Genomic DNA, 22,219 nt, shown 5'->3' with positions numbered 1-22,219 from the left:
CACATAGTAACTATGAGCATCCACAGTTAAATTATCAGGACTTCATTATGACACAGTTGTTTTGACTTGTTGCGTGCTGGCACATTTTAAACAGCCATTATTGATAAGAGCTGATTGGAGAACAACACAGTGATCAGTCACTCTGCAAACGTAAATATTAAAGATTCTTGTGAAAATGTGACTCAAACAAATGAAAGAAGGTGAAGACAGAAGAAAAGTTCTTCTTTCACATGTGTGACAAGAACTTTGAATTGTTGCATCAGTGTTTGTGATGATGGCTGCAAACTGCAGAGAGTGTTTGTCAGCTCGCACTGAGGCTGATGCTCACACAAAGCTTCCACTGCAAACCCAGCTGTTAACATGTGGCTCTTTGGAGTTCAGGGAGGTGAGGTCCTCAGTCAGATGATGCTGCTGGAAGAAGTGCAGGTGACCACACTGCTCAGACTGTGACTGTTTACATGTAGTTGTTTTTTCTTTTCTCTGCTTTTAAACTCAGTGTGATGAGCAGAGCTGCAGCAGCTGCTGTCAGTGTGAGTGCAGCATAGAGGCTGATCCTTCCTCGACTCTCTGTCTGTGGGTTCATTGTTGGAGTTTGATGTTTAGGCTCATCAGCAGCTGCTGGAAGGACAGAAAATATTCTTTTATCCTGAACGTTCATCAAATCTATTCACCAAAGTTTATTATCCTAAAGTTCCACTAAGATATGACACTGATATTTAAAGTTTCACTAAATGAAATTACTTTTTGACCCAGGATGTGAGTGAGTATTAAGGCGTCTGGGAAGGGATCTCAACACTGGATTATAGATGGTAGACAGTTGGTGTCGTAAACCACCTCCTCTGTTCAAAGATGGTTGCTCACAGTGGACATAAATGGCTTCTTTCACTCCTCTTTCAATAATAATAATTTCCAATAATGTGTGTTTTTGTTTCACTAATACAACATTTATGTTATAGGCTGATTCTTAAGGCCCTTTTCATACAGGAAGCCCTGTGCTGACTGCTAGGTAGAGTAAATGAGACAGAATTTGTGTTGAGCTGATCTGCATGTAGTGTGTCCTGTGTAATGTCGTTTGTCATTCTCCAAAAGTTGATTCTGTTCATCTGGACGTAGCGTTTTTGTGGGAGAAATGTTTCGTCACTCATCCAAGTGACTTCTTCAGTCTCAGTTGACAGCAGGCTTCCCCAATCTTATAAACAGTACATTTGCAATAATGACTGAAACCAGCCCACTGAGGGTAAAATGGGCCATGAGGTCTGTGTCACATTGACTACTATTATTAATTAAGCAGACTAATACACTTAATCTTCTATTAGTATTATATACTGTCTTAATTAATAAAGTGTTTGTGGATCCAGAAACTGTTTAAACTGTTTAAAGAGCAGAATTGATCTTTAACTGTAAACTTAAAATCCTCAGAAATGAAACTGGAGGTGAAACTGTTTTATTTGAATCTTCATTAACCACACACTCAGTGAGAACAGGAACATTATCTGGTGTCCTGATTGTTGAACTTGATCAGAGATGTTAAAGACCATGAGACCGGACAGTGTGCGCACCGCGGATGACGTCAGCGCGCACACTGTGTCTGAGGAGGATGTGCGGAGGTGCTTCAGGAAGGTGAACGCGCGCAAAGCTACTGGTCCGGACGGGATTCCCGGCCGCGTCCTCAAGTCATGCGCGGCTCAGCTGGCTGGAGTGTTCACACACATCTTCAACCTTTCCCTCTCTCTGTCTGTAGTCCCAGCCTGCTTCAAAATGGCCACCATCGTCCCTGTACCCAAATCCTCCACCATCTCCTCATTGAACGACTGGCGACCTGTAGCCCTGACCCCCATGGTGAGCAAATGCTTCGAGAAGCTGGTCAGGGACTTCATCCGCTCTGCACTACCCGACTCACTGGACCCTCTACAGTTCGCATACCGCCACAACAGGTCCACTGATGATGCCATAGCCCTGACACTACATACTGCCCTGTCACACCTGGAGAAGAGAGACACGTATGTGAGGATGCTGTTTGTAGATTACAGCTCAGCATTCAATACCATCGTTCCCTCGAAGCTGGACAGGAAACTGCAGGATCTAGGACTGAGCAGCTCCCTCTGCAGCTGGATCCTTAGCTTCCTGTCTGACAGACGCCAAGTGGTCAGACTGGGCAGCATCACCTCATCCCCCATCACACTGAACACTGGTGCTCCACAGGGGTGTGTACTGAGCCCTCTCCTGTACTCACTCTACACCTACGACTGCACAGCCACTAACAACTCCAACATCATTGTGAAGTTTGCGGACGACACTACAGTGGTGGGTCTTATCACCAATGGTGATGAGACGGCTTACAGGGAGGAGGTCAGCGCCCTGACCCACTGGTGTCAAGACAACCATCTCACCCTCAACGTCGCAAAGACAAAGGAGTTGATAGTGGACTTCCGGAGGTGCAGAGAAGTACACACCCCCATCACCATCAACGGCGCTGCTGTGGAGAGAGTGAGCAGCTTCCGTTTCCTTGGAGTACATCTGGCTGAGGATCTTACGTGGTCAGTACACACAAACAAAACAGTGAAGAAGGCGCAGCAGCGCCTCTTCTTTCTCAGGAGACTGAAAAGATTCGGCATGAGCCCCCGCATCCTCAGGACCTTCTATCACTGTGCCATTGAGAGCATCCTCACTGGATGCATCACCACCTGGTATGGCAACAGCACCGCCTACAACTGCAAAGCTCTCCAGCGAGTAGTGCGGTGCTCTGAACGGATAATTGGAGGTGAGCTTCCCTCCCTCCAAGACATCTACAGGAAGCGGTGCCTGAGGAAAGCGGGGAGGATCATCAAGGACTCCAGTCACCCCAGCCATAAACTGTTCAGACTGCTTCCATCAGGAAGGAGGTTCTGCAGCATCCGGTCCCGTACCAGCAGACTGAGAGACAGCTTTTTCCATCAGGCCATCAGACTGCTGAACACGTCATAGACACCTCAGCTTCACTACGGGAACTGCAACACTATGCACTCCACACTGTATATAAATGCCACTTGTTTTGCACATATTCAACTCTGTATATTTTTATATATTTTATTTATTATTATTATTATTATTTTTTTTTTTTTAACTATTTAATTTGTAAAATGTGTATACACACACACACACACACACACATGTAGGATAATATTTAGTATACACATCCAGAAATGCATACACTATTATATATTGTACATATATTTATTAGTTTCAGATGTAGCCATTCTTGTATTTGCTGGTTTGTGTTGTTGTGTTTGCACATCTCTGTTGCTTGTGGGGCTCGCACACAAGAATTTCACTCGCATGTGCTGTGCCAGTGTGCCTGCACATGCGATGTGACAATAAAAGTGATTTGATTTGATTTGATTTGATTTAAAGCAAACAGGTGTGAATCAGGTGCTGCTGTCAGGATGTCTGCAGTCTGAATCACTGTCAGTTATCTCTCACATTTCCTCGCTTTTAAATCCAGAGCCTCTCATAGTCATGCTGACTGACTCTCTCTACCAATAAAAAAAAAGAAAGAAAAATTAGACCAGAAAGTCTGAATTGTGCCACATTTTCTATACGAGCTCTCCATAAGCACACTGAGAAGTTAGTGATGCCACTTTCAGAGAAACTTCAGTTCTTTCTTTTATTTCTAACTCCTAATCTGACTGACTGTTTTTCTGCAGCTGTTCTCCACCTTTGAAGAACCACAGGTGTGTCGTGGGAACAAAATAAAAAACATTCAGGAGTCTTGAATCTCTCCAACAGATTATGTGTTTGAGCTGTTTCTGCCCAGTTGAAGCTTTAAATGTCTAAAGAGGTGATGTGGGCTGAGACAGAGTGAGAGAGAGAGGAGCAGACAAACTAGTTTAATTCTAGAAAATCATTTATTTACAGGAGAGTTAATGAAGACTTCATAACAAAGCTGACAGCCTTTGGTGTCTGATCATGCGCAGAGTGTTGGAGTTAATGTTGTTTCAGAGGTGAGTTTAATATCCTGTTTCTCTGTTGCCCATCAAGTTTCTGTGGTCTGTGCTTCTGTCTACAAATGTCTCTGTAATGTAAGAGTGTTTCTGTGTTATCCAGCTCTCAGGCTGCTGATGGACAGACAATCGGTTTTAATTTGTTTTAAGTTTAACCAGAAAAACAAAAATGGAAGCTTAATTTAAGCTTGTGACCTGTGAGCTACTGTGTGGGTTCACACATTTTCTCTTTATGTGCTGCATTATTTATTAGTACAAATTAGATTGAATAAAAATATTATCACTAACATTAGAAGAATTATAAATTTCTCCAGAACTGAAATGAACATTAGATTTTAATAGGCATCACTGTTTGCAGCATGCTAACCTGTCATGGCTGCTGCCATGGCTGCTAGCCAGGGTGGCTTCCCGGATGGTGTTTCATTTCCAGTATTTCAAAGTTCAAAGTGTGTCTGTTGACATGGTGATGGCATGAGGGAAGACGTTGTGGCAGCGAGTGAGCGGCTCAAATGCAAAGCGCAAGCTGGGCTGTTATTTGGTATTATTTCTTTAAATGTCTTAAAGCAACATCAGACTTCAATATGGAACAAGTGGTTGATGAAACAGAGATATGAAAAAGCGAAAAGAGGCGGAGCTGAAAAGCTGAGAAGAAAGTGGGGAAGAAAAAGAATCAGTAAAATGTGTCAGTCTACTCGGCATTGTAGCAGCTGCACCTTCAGCAGAAGAATCAGAAACGGTGCCAAAAATAGCAGGTCGGACTTTTTCTCCCCGTCCACCCTCTGTGACAACAGCTGCATCTGGTCAGAAGGGAACAAACACACAAACTTGTTGACAGGATTAGTATAAAATGAAATGTCTGGCAATGGACAGAAGCAAGGATATCGATGTTTACACCCTTGTGCAATGAAGAGGATGCATGTTGTATCACAAGACACGATAAGACAGCTCATTGATTTGTTTCTCTGAGGCATTTTGTGAGGGTATAGCTGCTGTGGCATTTGTCTGGCTGGAAACAACAACTGTAATCTCCACATTTTGACTTTTCGCAAAACACTATTTTGAGGTAAAACTCCTTCCTTTCATTAATGTGACCTTAGTACTCTACTGTACCACTAATTACCCAAATTGTTTTGGAGGATTTCTCCAAAACATGTAGTGATCGAAGATATTGATAGTCTGATATAATAAGTGGTTTTGTTTGAAGTTGTGCAGAACTTGTCTGTGTCACCATTTCACAGAATATGATCAGGACGTGACAATAGCCAAATTGTCCAGCAGGTGCCACTGTGGAGATGGTTTCAGATTGTTTGGAATCATCAATACAAGCACAAAGACTTCAAATGTTTCACGAAGTCTCGCTTTGCTCATCACTAGTGACAACTTCAGAGGAGGTCCGTATCTCAGCACTGTCATAGTTAAAGGTGACCTTCATCAACCGAGAAACTGACATTCATGTTTGCCACAGGAAATCCACATTTACTCCTAACTAAGGGTTTAAATGCACAAAGGGCAAAAATAAGACAAAAATAAGATACGAAACAGACACTGAGGCAGAGACTAAGATGCATAAACTTGACAGGGACAAAAGGAAAACAAACATGAAAATGAAACTGACTAAACATTTGAGACACAGGGTTCATAAGAACAACAGTCACATTTTTACTCAAAGTCCCCAGATACATTCATTAGACACTATTATGTCTAACATTTTGTCAGATTGAAGAAACCTTGTTGTATTTCCCATCAATTTCAGTGCAAAGTGTTTCACATGTAAAACCCAACATGGGAAATAGACTATGTGCACGTTAGCATATGCTACTTCCGGTGTGGAAACTCCTGTGGGGAGCTTTGTTTCCAGTGTCCTATTCGCGCCTTGTTTATGGCCCAAATCAAGTTAAGCAAATGAATGAATCAAGCGGCAATTTACATTTCTATAGATGTCTTGGGCATTTACCCAATATATCTGTAAATGATGTTCATCGACTTGTCGATATTTTTTCCCCCGCGCCTCAGAGCAAGAGAGAAAATGGATTCAAATGTTATATTTCTCAGCTGTCCCTCGTTTATCGCGGGTGTTATGTTCTAAAAATAACCAGCGATAAGTGAAATCAAGTAGCCAATTTTAGTTTTTGACGGTGCGAAACGTTTCGTCAACATACAATACTGCACCTCAAAGTAAAGCAACTAGAAATGTACAACCCCACATCCGGTCTCAAACCAGGAAGTTAGCATTTTCTCGTGTACAGGGTCTATTCTGCAATTCTCCAGTTGAGGTGCTTGATCAGATTACTGGAATGCAAAACAAACAGCAAACAACACAAACAAACGACAAATCTCCAGAAGCAAAGTTAGATAATTATCTGCTATCAGATATTTATCATAAGTAAGCACATAGATGTATAAATCATACAGTAGACAACAATGAATGAAATAAAACCAAATGTTTACAACATTTTTCAGTTACAGTTGGGAAATAGCAATCGATTTGTGAAATCACAAATCTCAAAATTCATTTTTACTTGTTAGATTTTGGTCTTTAATAATGAAGAGTGGGTTTTGTCCTGTTGCTTTTGGACTCTTTGTGTTTGATGGTTGGATCCCAGTTCTCATGTGTTACAGATAACTGAAAAAAAAAGACAATAACCTCATGCAGCATCACAGTTTAATGCAAATTGAACTTTAAAAAAAACAGAAGCACAAAGTTTATTCAAGAGAAACAAACAAACCAAAAAAATGTAACATTATAAATATCATAGGAAGTTAAACAGGTTTGCTTCAGAGCAGCATACATGTACTACAGTGTCTGGAAACAGAACTAAAGGGGCTTTCACACTTTTAGATATGATATCCTGAAATTATGATGCTGTGGAATAACCTCAAAGGACCAAAAAATATGTTGTATGCATTTATATCTACATAATTATAGAAAATATTTCTGTCTGGTATTAAAATTGTTCACTTTGTCTTCACCTCCCACTGCTGGTAAAGACTACTGTTAAGATGTATCTGTCCCACTGCGCAAGTGTCCAGTGAAGGGGGGCATGGCTACGCGCAGGCGGGAAGGGGGAGTAGAAGTTTTGGAGGGTCAGTTTTTTGTGTGTGCTTGAACGAAAGAAGGCGACCATTAAAGTTGGAGTTAACATACCAGTTGTGTGATTATTGGACTAACATTGGTAGCAGAGGATGGCTGCTGCTGGGAATTACAAAGTGCCACCATCGTTCGATGAGAAGACATCTTATGAAAGTTGGAAAAATGAAATTGAAATCTGGAGATTCGTTACAGACTTGGACAAAAAAAAAATCAGGCTCTAGCAATTACTTTGTCGCTATCGGGAAGAGCGAGGGAAAACACACTGGAAATCGCAGCCCACGACCTCAACACTGATACGGGGATGGATGTTCTTCTAACCAAACTGGACTCTATGTTTTTAAAAGAAGAAAAAGATCGACAGTATGAAGCTTACACAGAATTTGATCGGATCAACAGACAAAGTGGCACGTCGATGGTAGATTACATTATCGAATTTGAACGACGGTAGGCTACAAGATACGCAAGTTCAAAGTGGAATTACCAGACGCAGAGTTAGCATTTAAGCTGCTAGACATCACGGGGCTAAATACTAAAGACAAACAGCTAGCACTTACCGCTTGTTCCGCCATCTCTTTTGATAACATGAAATCAGCCTTGAAAAGGATTTTCTGAGATAACGTCTCTTCGCCACAAGAGGGCGATTCCGCTTACTTCACAAAGTACACAGGCAAGCGTGAACGTAGTTCAAACTCAGAGCAACCCCAAAGAATAGCTGCAGGGACTAATCCACTTGACAAATATGGGAGGAGAATAAGATGTGCAGTATGCCAAAGTACGTATCACTGGGTAAAAGATTGCCCTAACAAAACAGAACATGTGAAGTTAGCAAAAGCTGAGGGATCAAAGAGTGATGTTGAAGAATGTAATATTACTCTGTTTTCGAATGAATCACCCTCTGATACACAAATCTTCATGATGGAAGCTTTGGGGTCTGCCATAATTGACACTGCTTGTACAAGAACTGTGTGTGGAGAGAAATGGCTTGCAGATTATGTAAGTTACCTCAGAAAGAGTTGCAAAAAATAAAAGATGAAAAGAGCACAAGGCCGTTCCGCTTTGGTGATGGAAAAAATGTTCAATCCACAAGAAAAGTGACAATTCCAGCAAAAATAGGACAAACTAGATGCAAGATAGAAACAGAAGTTGTTCCAGCAGATATACCGATGCTTTTAAGCAAGACTTCATTAAAGAGAGCAAGTGCAGTCTTGGATATTGCTCAAGACAAAGCAACAGTGTTTGATCAACCTGTAAAACTTGAACTGACATCTTCTGGACACTATTGTGTAAACTTGAGAAATGAGAGCAACCTTAATAAAAATCAGCTAGAGAAAAGTGAGACACCTAGTGATGAAGATGAAATTCTCATTGTGACAGAAAACATGACAACAAAGGATAAAAAGACAGTCCTTCTTAAACTACACAAACAATTTGGACATGCATCAGTTGTTAGACTGCAAAAACGTCTGTCTTGCTCAGGCAATAGTGATGATGAAAGCATTACAATCCTGAAGAATATTATAAAAAAAACTGTGACACATGCATCCGATACGGTAAACCAAAACATAAGCCTGCAGTGGGTTTACCCATGGCTTCAACATACAGTGAAACTGTTGCAGTGGACCTGCATGAGCTTGAGCCGGGACTGTGGTATCTACATGCCATTGACCATTTCACAAGATTCAGTGCAGGAAGTATCATCACCACAAAAAGACCCAGGGAGATAGTGAAGCACTTTATCCACTGCTGGATAAGCATTCACGGTCCACCGCGCAGACTATTCAGTGACAATGGCGGTGAATTTAATTATGAAGAAATAAGAGACATGGCGGCGAAATTGTCACGGCGAGTGAGAAGAGCCGTGTGGAAGAAATGAAGGAGGATCCAAGCGCAGGCAGTCGTGAAGGTCGTTTATTGAATAAATGGCAAAGGAAAAATGGCAAACAAAGACAAACTAAACTATACTGGAAAACAACTGAACTACAGCGCAGAAACCAGAACACGAACACGAACATGAAGGAGCAGAGGCAGACAATGGTATACAGCAGGGAACACACAGACGGACCAGCAACTACAATGACAGAGGACACGACTTAAATATACACAGAGAAACACAGGGGAATTAAACACAGGTGGTGGACACAGCTGGGAATAATCAACAAGACGAGACAGAGGTAAAACTGAACACACTCACATGAGACGCAGACCTTCACAATAAAACAGGAAACGAGAACACTACACCAAGACGCAGACCTGACACTGAGAGACAGACAGACAGAGAATGACACATGGAACCTGAACTAAACTAAACGTGAGATACAACTGAGAACAAATCCTTAACATGAATAAACAGAAACATAGAATTCTAATAATAATCATCATTATAATAATAATAATAATACTCATAGCGCCCAAAACCACAACAATCATTCAAAAATAAACTAACAATCAAAACTCAAAATACTGGGTCGAAACTGACCCAGAACCGTGACAGAAATTTAACATTGAGGTTAACACCACTGCAGGGTACAGTCCGTGGAGCAATGGCTTGCTTGAAAGGCACAAATCCTTACTGAAATGTTACTGAAGGTAAAGAGAGACAATGAGCGTGACTGGAAAACTGCTCTGGACTGGGCTTTGATGGCAAAGAACTGTATGCACAATGTACATGGCTACAGTCCCTACCAACATGTCTTTGGACAAAATCCAAATCTGCCTTCAGTCCTTACTGACAGACCCCCAGCTTTGGAAACTGAAGTGAGTACATGGATTGCCCAGCACACTGCAATGTTGCATGCCATGAGACGAGCTTTTACAGAGGCTGAATGCTCTGAATGGATACGAAGAGCCCTTCTCAAACAGCTGCGATCCATTGATGACAAATATAAAACGGGGGACGAAGTCTATTATAAAAGAACAGACTGTCATGAGTGGAAAGGTCCAGGAGTGGTCATTGGCCAAGATGGTGTAGTAATATTTGTCAGGCATGGAGGAACCTATGTCAGAGTACACCAGTCTAGGCTCAGAAAAGTGGATGAACCACAAGTGAACATGGAAGAAACCGAAGAGGAAAATCAGAGTAAAACAGATTAAAATCTTTTAAAGACTTTCATCTGTACTTGGTGAGGAACACGATTTTGAAAACGAAAATGGGGAGATGGCACCAACTAACGGTGAACCACTTGGCAGTGCAGAAAATGAACCGCTCGGTACTGCAGAAAAGAGCGAGTCCTCTGATCCAATACAACCTGGAGAAAGAGATCCCATGCTCTCTCACTCAACTACAGATATAGAAAGATCAAAACTTAAAGTTGGACAAATAATTAAATACACAGACAAAGAAACAGGTCAAACATATGCTGGAAAAATAATCAGTCGAGCAGGAAAAGCCACAGGGAAAAACAGAAAGTGGTACAACGTGGAATACAGTGAGCTGGAGGAAATTGCTGCATCCATGGGTTCCATTAATGTGGAGCAAGTAAACAACCTTCAAGTGACACGGTCTGAAGATGGCAAGTCATGCACAGATAAAAACAGAGATGAAATATTAGTGGTGAAGGAAGACATCTTCTCACAAGCCAAACAAACTGAATTTGACAACTGGAAAAGAAACAATGTGTTTGAAGTGGAGAAAGATAAAGGTCAGAAATGTATATCAACAAGGTGGATATGCGCACTCAAGGAAACACCAGGGGGCATTGTTCCCAAAGCTAGACTGGTTGCAAGAGGCTCTGAAGAAATAAACACTCAAGGACTTTCCAAAGACTCACCAACATGTTCAACCGAGTCCCTGAAGATGGTCATAGCAGTAATATGTCAAAATCAATGGAAACTGAACTCTATGGACATTAAAGCAGCTTTTCTGCAAGGTAAAGATTTAACCCGAGACGTGTACATCCGACCACCTAAAGAAGCACAGAGCAAAGGAACTATATGGAAGTTGAACAAATGTGTTTATGGCCTGGCAGATGCTTCATTATTCTGGTACAACAAGGTGAAAGAAACCATGCAGAAGCTGGGGGGGGGCACAGTGTCAAAAGTTGATCCGACTGTCTTCTACTGGCTAGATGATCTCTGTAAGGTGACAGGAGTACTTGCATGTCATGTAGATGACTTTATGTGGGGTGGTTCAGACATGTTCTCCACAGTAGTCATCCCCAAACTGAAAGCTACTTTTCAAGTTGGATGAGAAGAACATAACAGCTTCAACTACATCGGGATGGAGGTTCACTCTCTTCAGAATGAAATACAACTACAACAAGATACGTACATAAAAAACCTACAGCCTATTCCTATTGATCACACGAGGGCACCACACCGGGAGGCTTCTTTAACAGATACAGAGATGGACATGTTAAAATCCAAGATTGGACAGATACTGTGGGTAGCAAGACAGAGCAGACCCGACATCATGTGTTACATTTCCATCCTGGCATCAAGCACAAAACATGCTACTATTCAGACAATGCACTACACAAACAAACTGATCAGAAAACTTAAATCGGAGGAGGTTACGCTGAGGTTTCAGTTCTTGGGTGAAAGCAAATCCCTCAAATTAGTGGTGTTTAGTGATTCCTCCATGGGAAACCTCTCAGACGGAGGACACAAGGTGGACATTTTATCATGTTGATGGGAGAAGGTTTTTGCCCATATGTGGGCAGTTGAAACGGATCAGGAGGGTGGTACGGGGTACACTAGCAGGAGAGACTTTGGCCCTTGCAGATGGGATCGACAGTGCTGTTTTTCTGGCTGCACTCTATTCTGAGCTCAGCACTGGTGGTGGTACACACAACATCTTGCCAATCTGCAATCTGTCCCACTGCGCAAGTGTCCAGTGAAGGGGGGCATGGCTACGTGCAGGTGGGAAGGGGGAGTAGAAGTTTTGGAGGGTCAGTTTTTTTTGTGTGGTTGAACGAAAGAAGGCTACCATTAAAGTTGGCGTTAACATACCAGTTGTGTGATTATTGGATTAACACTACAAGGATATTATTGAAGAAACCGTAATAACAGGTAACATCACCTCTTTTCAATAAAATTTAACTAAGAAAGTCACACTGACAGCATGAATCAACAACACTCACTGAAACCTGCAACAACAGACAAGTGATGAAAACAAGTGACACAAACTCACCTCCATGTTTGTGTCATTTTCTCTGGTGTTCAGTCCAAAGTTCCTCCTTGTCTTACTAATGTAGCAGAGCATGAGGAAAACAGCCATCAGCAAAACACCATCCAAGGACGCACGCACAACCAGAAGCCAGGAGGAGTCAGGACAATGTGTAGAGACTCCTGCAGTGACACTTTCACTCTGTGTTGTTGCTGTCTGCAGTGTGGAAGCAGGTGGGTTTGAATCTGTGAACAACAAACAGAAAAAATATCAATACTAAATCAATAGCGATACAGACAAATGCAGTAAAACTAATCATATCATCATACAGGTAAATACAAACATGTATGAAGCACTAAATGCAGCATTAACATGAAGCTTATGTGTAAGTTCAATAGGAAAGATCTGTAATCACTCAGCTGCCTGCTTTCCTGTTCTTTACATCATTATTACTTTTTCAGATAAACCACAAAGTCACGTTCAGTGTCAGTCTCATCAGATCAGCTGATGGATAAGCTGATACTCTTTTACACATTAGACTGGGAAATCTCATATAAAGCATATAAAGCACACTACATCTGTTTTCACCTGCAAGAGTAGAAACACTCAGCTTTAGTGAAAGATGATGATGATGATGATGATGATGATGATGTTTTGACCTCAATTTTAGCTCCATCATCACAACTTTAAAAACATGATTCAAAGTGGAGCTCACACTTCTTAAACACACATAACCTTAGATTTCAAATAGTTAAAAAACTTTTAATAATATAAAAAGTGATGTTTTGTATATAATATGTGCTCTGATTAAAAATTATTAGTGCACATTATGATTGTGAAACTTACTATATTTAAATATCTGTATGTTTTTTAAAGCTTCATAAGAAATATGGTTTATATTTGTGAATGAACAGAGGAATAAATTTATCAGCACAACAGGAAATTAATACTCTGAGATCGGACATCCAGACTTCAACAATTTGTCCTTTATTTGATGTTAGAAAGGTATAATGATGTCTCAACCAATCAGCTGATCTCTGGCAGTAACAACAATCTCACCTCAAAACCACCAAAAGTTAAAAGTTATTTTTACTATTTTGAAAAGAAACTTACCATCAATGACAAGAACATATTCATTCGCATATGAATCAGGAGACAGAGGGTTTCCATAACCACAGATGTACTTTCCTGTGTCTGACTTGGACGACTGTGTGATGGTTGCATACAGTCCGTACACAGATCCTGGTCTGTATTCAATGCTGTATCTGCCACTCTCAGATTTGTTATTGGTTGTGTCAATGAGGATCTCCCCTTCATTCTTACACTCATTCTTACAAAAGAACTTCCTGTGTCCATATGTGTTGTTGGAACATACCAATGTGATCTTTTCTCCCTCAGTTTGTGTGCGATAAAAACCAACGTTTTTATCCAGATCTGTGGAATAGAAGAACATTAATTAGTCTGAACTGAACCAGTTTGTGGGGGAGGTGTGATCCCTGGCTCAGCTGCAGGGGAGGAGTGGGGCAGTGAGCTCAAGGGGGCAGTGCCAAGGAGGCTGGAGGGACAGGTGGTGGTGATTTAACCATTGAGGTTTCTCCCTATATATATAGTGAAGGCAGAGACCTGAGAGAGAGAGTTTGTGTGCTTATGAGTTATGTGCCGAAACGTAAAGCCACGTGTGTGGCACTTCAATAAACACCCCACAAGCATACAACATACAACATACTAGTGTGTTGGGTCATTTTTTACACTGTTGTATTATGATTATATTTCATGGATCAAATGAGCACAGTTATCATTTCATAATCAATCAGAAAAATCTGAAAAACACATTCTTACCTGATCCTCTGAGAATCAAAACTTGTTGTTGCATATTTAATGAACCCATGCAAAACGTAACATACATACTATGAACTTAGAGGGCAGCGTTATAGTTATAGACCCTGGGAGTTCACTTGTCTTATTTTTTGAGGCATTTCTCAGGACTCACAGCTTGAAGATGAGCCTGTATATAAAAAAGGTGACTAACTTCTTTTTAGCATGATGACACTCTTGGAAGATCATCAACTTTTTAGGTCAAACATTTCTTCTGTTACTCTCCATCATAGGAATTAAATTAGTAAATTTCATCTATTTAAATCATGATGTAAACCATGATGCTGATGATCAAAATCAGTTATAGAGAAAAGAAAATCTGAACAAAAGCAAGATTTTGCTTTAGACTTTGATAGTTGGAGGTGGTGTAAAACTCAGTTTTAGCAGAGCCTAAATTTGAATCAATAAATCATTGAATATTATTGTAGGATTTACACTGAGGTGCTAAAACGTTATCTTAGTACAGTTGTCACATGCCATATAACATGGAAACTTAAGTGCAATAACAGGTAAAATGTGCTTGTATTTATTGATTGAACAGGTTGATCTAAAAGTGGTCCACATTACTAAATTAGACCTGGGGGGGTCTCCACATTTTCAATTTCACTCACCTTTAGTAAAAACTCACCATTTGAAACTCTGACCTCAAAGTCAAAGTATGAATCTGGAGCAGAAGATCTTCCCAAACCACACCTGTACATTCCTGCGTCAGACTTGATCATTTGTGAGAAGCTTAAAAACACAATTCCTCTTCTTGGAGATCCATCTTTATACTTCATGCTGTATCTGCCACTCTGAGCTGTGCTTCCATCTGTTTTAATGAGGATATCTTCTGCTCGCTCACATTTTTCCTTACAGAAGAACTTTGTGCTTCCAGACAAAGATAAGTTGCAGTTAAGCGTGCCATTAAATCCTTCAGCTGCAGACCAAATATTATGTTTTGCCTTGACGAGCCCAGCTGGACCTGTCAGATGAAAAATAATAATAATACATCTAAAACAAGATGGATAATCACAACATTATTTAGTGTATGTAGATAAATGTATTTCATAAAGTGTTTTATAAAGTTGAGTATATTTTGAATTAAAGAGCAACATTAAGATCATCAGTCCTCACCTGACAAGAAGCAGAAGAAGAGAAAATGGAGGATTTTCATTCTGATGCAGAAAAGTCGTTAAACTTCAGAAGAACAGCGTCTGACTCTTCACTCTGTCAGATCATCAGAAAACTGAAGTTACTGAATGAGTTGTTTCCTTTTTATCACTTCCTTTAACTTTTTTTGGATCCATCCATCACACGATGATGTAGATCAGTACTGTGAAGTTTCCCTGATGCCGTAAGTGTGAATGAAAAGAGTTTCAGACCAAATTTGACTTTGAAAACCTGACGACAGCTGGTTCAACCTCTGAGAGGAACACATGAAGCACATTGATTTTTTTTCTCCAGGTAATAAAATGTTCCTGGCATTTTATTCTCATCTGAATATTGTGTTTGGCTTAAGGAATAAAATGTATATTTATTTATTTATTTATTTATTTCTGAATCACCATCATTTCTTGATGTTGCACTCTGAGATTATTTAACATTAAATACTCAAAATAAATCATAGAGTTGATATAAAGCAAAAAATATCTGATCAAATCATCCCATGCAGAAATCTTAAAAACTGAATTTATAAGCAACAACAAAAACCTCTCACCAGCTTAACAGATGGATAAAACTAGAGTCCTCACTGCAGGGCCCGGGTCTGATTCTGCCTCCGACCATTTCCTGTGTCATTTCCCCTCACACTCTCGTCACCCTTCTGTTTCCTTTCTGTGCTATCTAAAAAACAAAAATAAACAACATCTCAAAGCTGACTGTTTTCTTAGGAATAAAGAGGCATATTAATTAATTTGTTTAGAAATCAAATTTTTTTTTTGCTGTCTCATTTTGACATTATTTTATATAAAATATTGAAAGTAAATGGCACAATTAGCCAAATGGCACAAAATTGAAAATGGATTTAAAGACTTTCTTTGAACATGAACCCTTTTGTAATCTCTGCAGAGGAAAACATATATCCCTGTTATGTAGCAAGAACAGCAGGCTAAACAGAGATACCCAGAGATATTGTATTCCTCTTCCTGATAGACAACAGTAAACCATTTAAAATATAAAATTAAAAATATTTGATCAAATCATTTCATGCAGGAATCTTACAAATTGAAAGCAACAACAACTACAACAACCTCTCACCAGCTTAGGTAAAGGAAGAAATTACAATGAAGGTAAAAATAAATACTTCTGTTGTCTCCTTCCTGGTGGTTTGAGAGTTCTTTTGAACGTCAGTGAAATTTACCAGTTATTAAAGTAAGAAGGAGTTGCTAGAACTCAGTTATGCTCACCTTCACCTTCACTGTCTGCCAGCTTCAAAGAAGCTTGCATAAAGTCTCTGTCTAGGCCGTCATAGTTGGAGGAGGGAGTGGGTTTGACTCACTGTCATTAACTCACTAACTCACTGTCAGACTGAATTGACAGTGTTGTTATAGTTAACCTGGCTGAGCAGATGACCAATGTAGTGAAGGTTATAGTCCTCACTGCAGGGCCTGGGTATGAATCTACCTCAAACCATGTCCTGTGTGTCATTTCCTCTCACACTCCCCACCCTCCTGTCTACTAAACACCACAACATTACTGCCAGCTTGATCATTAAGTACCCATACAGCCAGATCCAATTATTTGTTGTGTTTATTTGTTACGTTGAGCTGCAGATGATTCTGCTTGCACCATGTGACAAAACAGCCCAGTATTCAGCCTCATCACCATCACTGTGTCACAGTCAGAGACCAAACCAGACAAACGGACTCAATTGCAGATACAAACAGAGTCACTGGGAAACATGATAACAAGAAGTTATTTACAAACACAGAATCACAGCTATGATGTGACTATGAACTGTGAACCATGATGTACGTGAGATTCTAAGAAGTAGTTTAGCAAACGTGAACTGTACAACAAACATGAAGTACTAGGAAACTATACACATATGAATTCTGTGACGTGGGGAAAAGGGAAGTCAGGCTGAGGGAACGAAACCAGGAGACTTTTGAGTCACTGTAACGAGAGGAGGTAAAGTTCAGAAGGTGTTTTTCTGCAGGTCAGGAAAGACCAAATATGGACAAGAACTGTGTTACTTATTGTAGGTGGAGGATCTGCATGAGAGGGGTAAGTGGTCCGAGTGAGGCGGTGATGGATACCGGTGGTGGTATACACATGTGGTATCCGGTAACTGTGGCAGGGAGGAGAAGTGAGCAGGAGCTGTGGAGGAAGAGCTGCAGAGAAAACTGGCGTCCAAATGAAGGTGAGTATTGTCAGAGTTTGAGCATCGGGATCAGGTGGATGACTACAGGCAGAGAAACACAAGGTGAGCAGAGAATATCACTGTGAACAACATCACAAGAGCTGTGTCGGCCTACACTAACAGAGGTTAGTTGAAGACCTGGTGACGCTGGTCTTAAGTATTGGCAGCTTAATTGCCAACAGGTGTGGACTGCAGGCTGTAATGCAATGACTCCGCCCAGAGGTGGAGCCACCGGCTCTATGGAAAAACCTAGACTCAGTCAGACCATGACACACTGATACATCCAACCACTGCAGAGTCATCATAAAACTTCTGAAGATGGCAAACTCAACATGAACAATTTATAAAAGACTGCACAAAGCTGGGTGGGACAGGCCTTGAGGACACAGCACTCATCTGGTCTGGTCCAGCAGACGTTGTAACAGTCACAATGGTGTGGTGTCTCTTTAAGACAACCCAAGTCGAGGGTTAATGTTGTCATCCGTATGCGCCACTGGCTCTCTCTGTGATTGTGTGGACATGTGCTTACACGCTAGTGCATGAGGACGGACAGATTTTATGTTTTACCTCTCCAGACACCTTTCTTTTGCAACGTTATGGGTTGTACGAACACTGTGCGCTATGTTTGTTAAGCTGCAGCCGTTCAACCGGGCTTATATGGTTGATGAACAGAAGGTATATTAAAGAACATGCTGTGGAATTCCCAATGCCAGTGCGAGTGTGTATTCTTTTGACGATCCTGCTAAGTGATTTGCCGCCTCCTCTCAACCACTAAACACAACCCGACGTTACAACGTGCTTGATTGGAGTCTTCTCCTTTGTCTTTGAATCTGGTCATGAGTGGAAGTGAATGGTGGAGGAGAGGCGGCAATGGTGCAATGTGTCCATGCTGGGACAATGGAGCTGGTGCAGAAGGTTATGTAGTGAGTGACACACTCAGTAAGCCCACTGGTGTCCTCACCGTGAGGCTCACAGAGTGTCTCCCAGTCTGTCACCTCAAAACAACCCTGTAGTCCCACTAAAGCCTCCTCCGACCACCTACTACTATACTTCTAGTGGTCACAGCTTCCCTCTTCACAATAGGCACATAGCAGGGGGTGAAACAGGGGTTTATATGAAAGCTAAAATACTAAAGCTACAACGTTTAATATAAAGCTGCTGCTGAGCAAACATGGCTTATACTCCTACTCTTTCTGTTAACTAGACATAAAAACACTTGAGGTCACCCTCTGATGTATTTACCACCCCGTCGTAGATCAATCACAGTATCCTGAACTCTCATTGGTAGACGCTTGAATTGTTGTCGTGAAGTTCAGCCTGGATATCTTAAAAAGAAGGAAACTGAACTTCTTTTCAGGCACTTAGACTAACATGACCTGGACCCTTTTAGCGCCCTCTGTAGTTGAACTGTGGAAGTGAAACAGAGCCACAGCCTGCACACACACAGTTTAAATAACTGTAGATTACAATATGATGAGAAATGAGGGCTGAAATGTGAGGAGGTTTCAGACTGTGCAGACTTATGGACGTATCCTAGATTTGTATTAAATGTGGTTTATGAAAAGTTCATTACTGCTTTGTAGATTTGCCCTCATTAACATACTGTCTGACCTGCTGACTTACACAGGTCAGCTTCACTGTTTGATTCTGATAGCTGAGCTGACACAGGCTCTGTGATCTGCTGTAGTTTGTTAGAAATACTTTGACTCACAGAAAAAGCTGCTCAGCTCTTGTTCTGGACACATTTGGGAGAGAACCTGCCTCTGTGTGTAACAGCGCCCCCTGCTGCTCTTGATGATAAATGTGCAGATGCTGATTCTTGCTGTGACTGTTGATCCAACTGGAAGTTCTGTGGTTACAGGTCCAGCTTCCTCCTGTGAAACCTGTACTAGTGAGCTGCTCTTACAGACCACCAAGTTCTAATATCCAGTATCTCCAGGTCACAAAGCTGCAGTCAGTCAGTGGAGACCTTAATATTGACGGGTTCTCACATACCAGTATTTAGCCACGTCCCTGCTCAAGATGATTTTGTGTGATCATCTCGACCGTAATAACAGAAAAATACTTTTAAAGAAGGATCAGAGTTTCTTTTTATTCCTGTCAAACATTTATCACATTTTGTGGAGATGAATGTGTTTGAAAAACCTTTAATTTGTTTACTGACTCATATACCAACTACTACACCTGCTGCACCCTCTCACCTCTGATGGTATTTGAGGGAGAGAAACAACTGAAATGAACATAAACTTAAATGCTACATAAGCATCATGTCAGTGGCTGCCTTATCTGTATGTTTAGGATCATTATCCTCCTGCATTGACTGAAACTGAAGGACTGTTTGTTAACTTCAGTGCGAACTCTGACATTTCTAAACTGAAGTTTATTTATATAGAAGAAAGTGTTAACAAGCTTAAAAGTTGATGTGAGCAGTAAATAAAAGGGTTAAACACACAGTTTCACTCTCTAACTGCTCCTCTTCCTGGAGTGAAGCACAGCCTGATAACCTCCCTCTTCTTCCTGCTCTTAAACACAGCACCTCCTCTCTGTCCACGTGTTTCCTCGTTCCCTCCCCTTCAGATCTGCACTTTGAAGATGGGTGTAACCAACATGTGGTGAAGTATAAAAGCTGACAGGCTCCATTCACTGCAGAAACATGTTGTTGAGATCAGAGCTCAGACTAGTTTCAGTTATAAGGAAGTGAAACTCACACAGTCGCTGACACTGAGAGGAGAAATGGCGCAGAAAGGAGTTCAGCTGGACCGAGAAACCTTCTCTTGTTCCATCTGTTTGGATCTACTGAAGGATCCGGTGGCTACAACCTGTGGACACAGCTACTGCAGGAACTGTATTAAAAGTTTCTGGGATGAAGAGGACAGGAAGGGAATCCACAGCTGCCCTCAGTGCAGGAAGACTTTCACACCGAGGCCTGTCCTGGAGAAAAACACCATGTTAGCAGCTTTAGTGGAGCAGCTGAAGAAGAGTGGACTCCAAGCTGCTCCAGCTGATCACTGCTATGCTGGACCTGAAGATGTGGCCTGTGATGTCTGCACTGGGAGGAAGCTGAAAGCCATCAAGTCCTGTTTAGTCTGTTTAATTTCTTACTGTGAGAAACACCTCCAACCTCACTATGATGTAGTTCAGTTTCAGAAACACAAGCTGGTGGCCCCCTCCAAGAAGCTCCAGGAGAACATCTGCTCTCGTCATGATGAGGTGATGAAGATTTTCTGTCGTACCGATCAGCAGAGTATCTGTTATCTCTGCACGATGGATGAACATAAAGGCCATGAAACAGTCCCAGCTGCAGCAGAAAGGACTGAGAAGCAGAAGGAGCTCGAGGTGAGACGACTAAACATCCAGCAGAGAATCCAGGAGCGAGAGAAAGATGTGAAGCTGCTTCAACAGGAGGTGGAGGCCATCAATGGCTCTGCTGATAAAGCAGTGGAGGACAGTGAGAAGATGTTCACTGAGCTGATCCGTCTCCTCCAGAAAAGAAGCTCTGATGTGAAGCAGCAGGTCAGATCCCAGCAGGAAACTGAAGTGAGTCGAGTCAAAGAGCTTCAGGAGAAGCTGGAGCAGGAGATCGCTGAGCTGAAGAGGAAAGACGGCGAGCTGGAGCAGCTCTCACACACAGAGGATCACAACCAGTTTCTACACAACTACCCCTCACTGTCAGCACTCAGTGAGTCTACACACTCATCCAGCATCAATATTCGTCCTCTGAGCTACTTTGAGGATGTGACAGCAGCTGTGTCAGAGACCAGAGATAAACTACAGGACATTCTGAGAGAGGAATGGACAAACATCTCACTGACAGTCACTGAAGTGGATGTTTTACTGTCACCAGCAGAGCCAAAGACCAGAGCTGGATTCTTAAAATATTCACGTGAAATCACACTGGATCCAAACACAGCAAGCACACATCTGTTATTATCTGAGGGGAACAGAAAAGTAGCATTGATGGAACAACAACAGTCTTATTCTGATCATCCAGACAGATTCACTGGATGGCTTCAGGTCCTGAGTAGAGAGAGTCTGACTGGACGTTGTTACTGGGAGGTGGAGTGGAGAGGAGAAGGAGTTCGTGTAGCAGTCGCATACAAGAATATCAGCAGAGCAGGGAGGGGCGATGAATGTTTATTTGGAAACAATAACAAATCTTGGGCATTATATTGTGACACAAACAGATATATATTTCTGCACAACAAAGTCCAAACTGATCTCTCAGGTCCTCGGTCCTCCAGAGTAGGAGTGTACCTGGATCACAGAGCAGGTATTCTGTCTTTCTACAGCGTCTCTGAAACCATGACTCTCCTCCACAGAGTCCAGACCACATTCACTCAGCCGCTCTATGCTGGACTTTGGCTTTATAGAGTTGGAGACACTGCAGAGTTGATTAAAGTCAAATAGAGAAGACAGGTTCATGTTGATCCCTGACCATTATATGTACTTGTGTAGTTTCTAAATGAGGCTTTACATTTTAGAAGCTGAGAAGTTCAGTGGTCCATTGATGTGTGAAAATAATATTGCACTGATTCAAACTGTACTTACATTTATATACCTTACATCAATAGAAATCTGAATGTGTTCTCATGGCTGATAATCATGTGAGTTTAAATGATACTACTCTTCATATTCAGCATGTTTGAAATCTGTCATCAGTCTGGTTAGTGGTTTTATTCTGTAGTTGCTGTAGTGGGTTGTCAAATGCAACAATATATTGGAGCTGCAGTGATTCATCAGTTAGTCAATGATTAGAGAATTGATTGTGTTATCATTATTTTAGTCACATTTAAAGCTGGTTCCAGTTTCTGAAATGTGAAGATTGT

The 22,219-nt window shown here is 41.3% G+C and overlaps 3 protein-coding genes across 3 annotated transcripts in view; 1 reads left to right on the top strand and 2 right to left on the bottom strand.

The window, feature by feature from the left end:
- Positions 1 to 454: 454 nt before the first annotated feature.
- Positions 455 to 22,219, bottom strand: part of LOC147334932 (uncharacterized) — a 37,273-nt gene continuing 15,508 nt past the window's right edge. Inside the window, exon 5 of the mRNA XM_086286024.1 lies at positions 455 to 618. Coding sequence (XP_086142150.1) covers positions 455 to 618 — 164 coding nt within the window. The remainder of the gene's footprint in view (positions 619 to 22,219) is intronic.
- LOC147334935 (polymeric immunoglobulin receptor-like) lies at positions 6,517 to 15,218 on the bottom strand. Its single transcript, XM_086286964.1, has 5 exons — positions 15,167 to 15,218; positions 14,679 to 15,014; positions 13,289 to 13,609; positions 12,200 to 12,420; positions 6,517 to 6,603 (listed from the first exon to the last, which is right to left on the bottom strand). The coding sequence occupies exons 1-5, from the start codon at positions 15,204 to 15,206 to the stop codon at positions 6,517 to 6,519; spliced, it is 1,005 nt and encodes a 334-aa protein (XP_086143090.1). The 5' UTR covers positions 15,207 to 15,218.
- On the top strand, positions 20,066 to 22,098 carry LOC147334934 (tripartite motif-containing protein 16-like). The gene has a single exon (XM_086286886.1). The coding sequence runs from the start codon at positions 20,127 to 20,129 to the stop codon at positions 21,798 to 21,800; it is 1,674 nt and encodes a 557-aa protein (XP_086143012.1). The 5' UTR covers positions 20,066 to 20,126; the 3' UTR covers positions 21,801 to 22,098.

This window comes from Aulonocara sp. 'chitande type north' Nkhata Bay, linkage group LG3 (assembly GCF_057382095.1).
Source record: "Aulonocara sp. 'chitande type north' Nkhata Bay isolate Kocher_YH1m ecotype deep benthic linkage group LG3, A_spYH_male_GT1.1, whole genome shotgun sequence".
NCBI lineage: Eukaryota > Metazoa > Chordata > Actinopteri > Cichliformes > Cichlidae > Aulonocara > Aulonocara sp. 'chitande type north' Nkhata Bay.
Note: the sequence above shows the minus strand (reverse complement) of the source record. Positions and strands in the feature narration are given on the sequence as shown.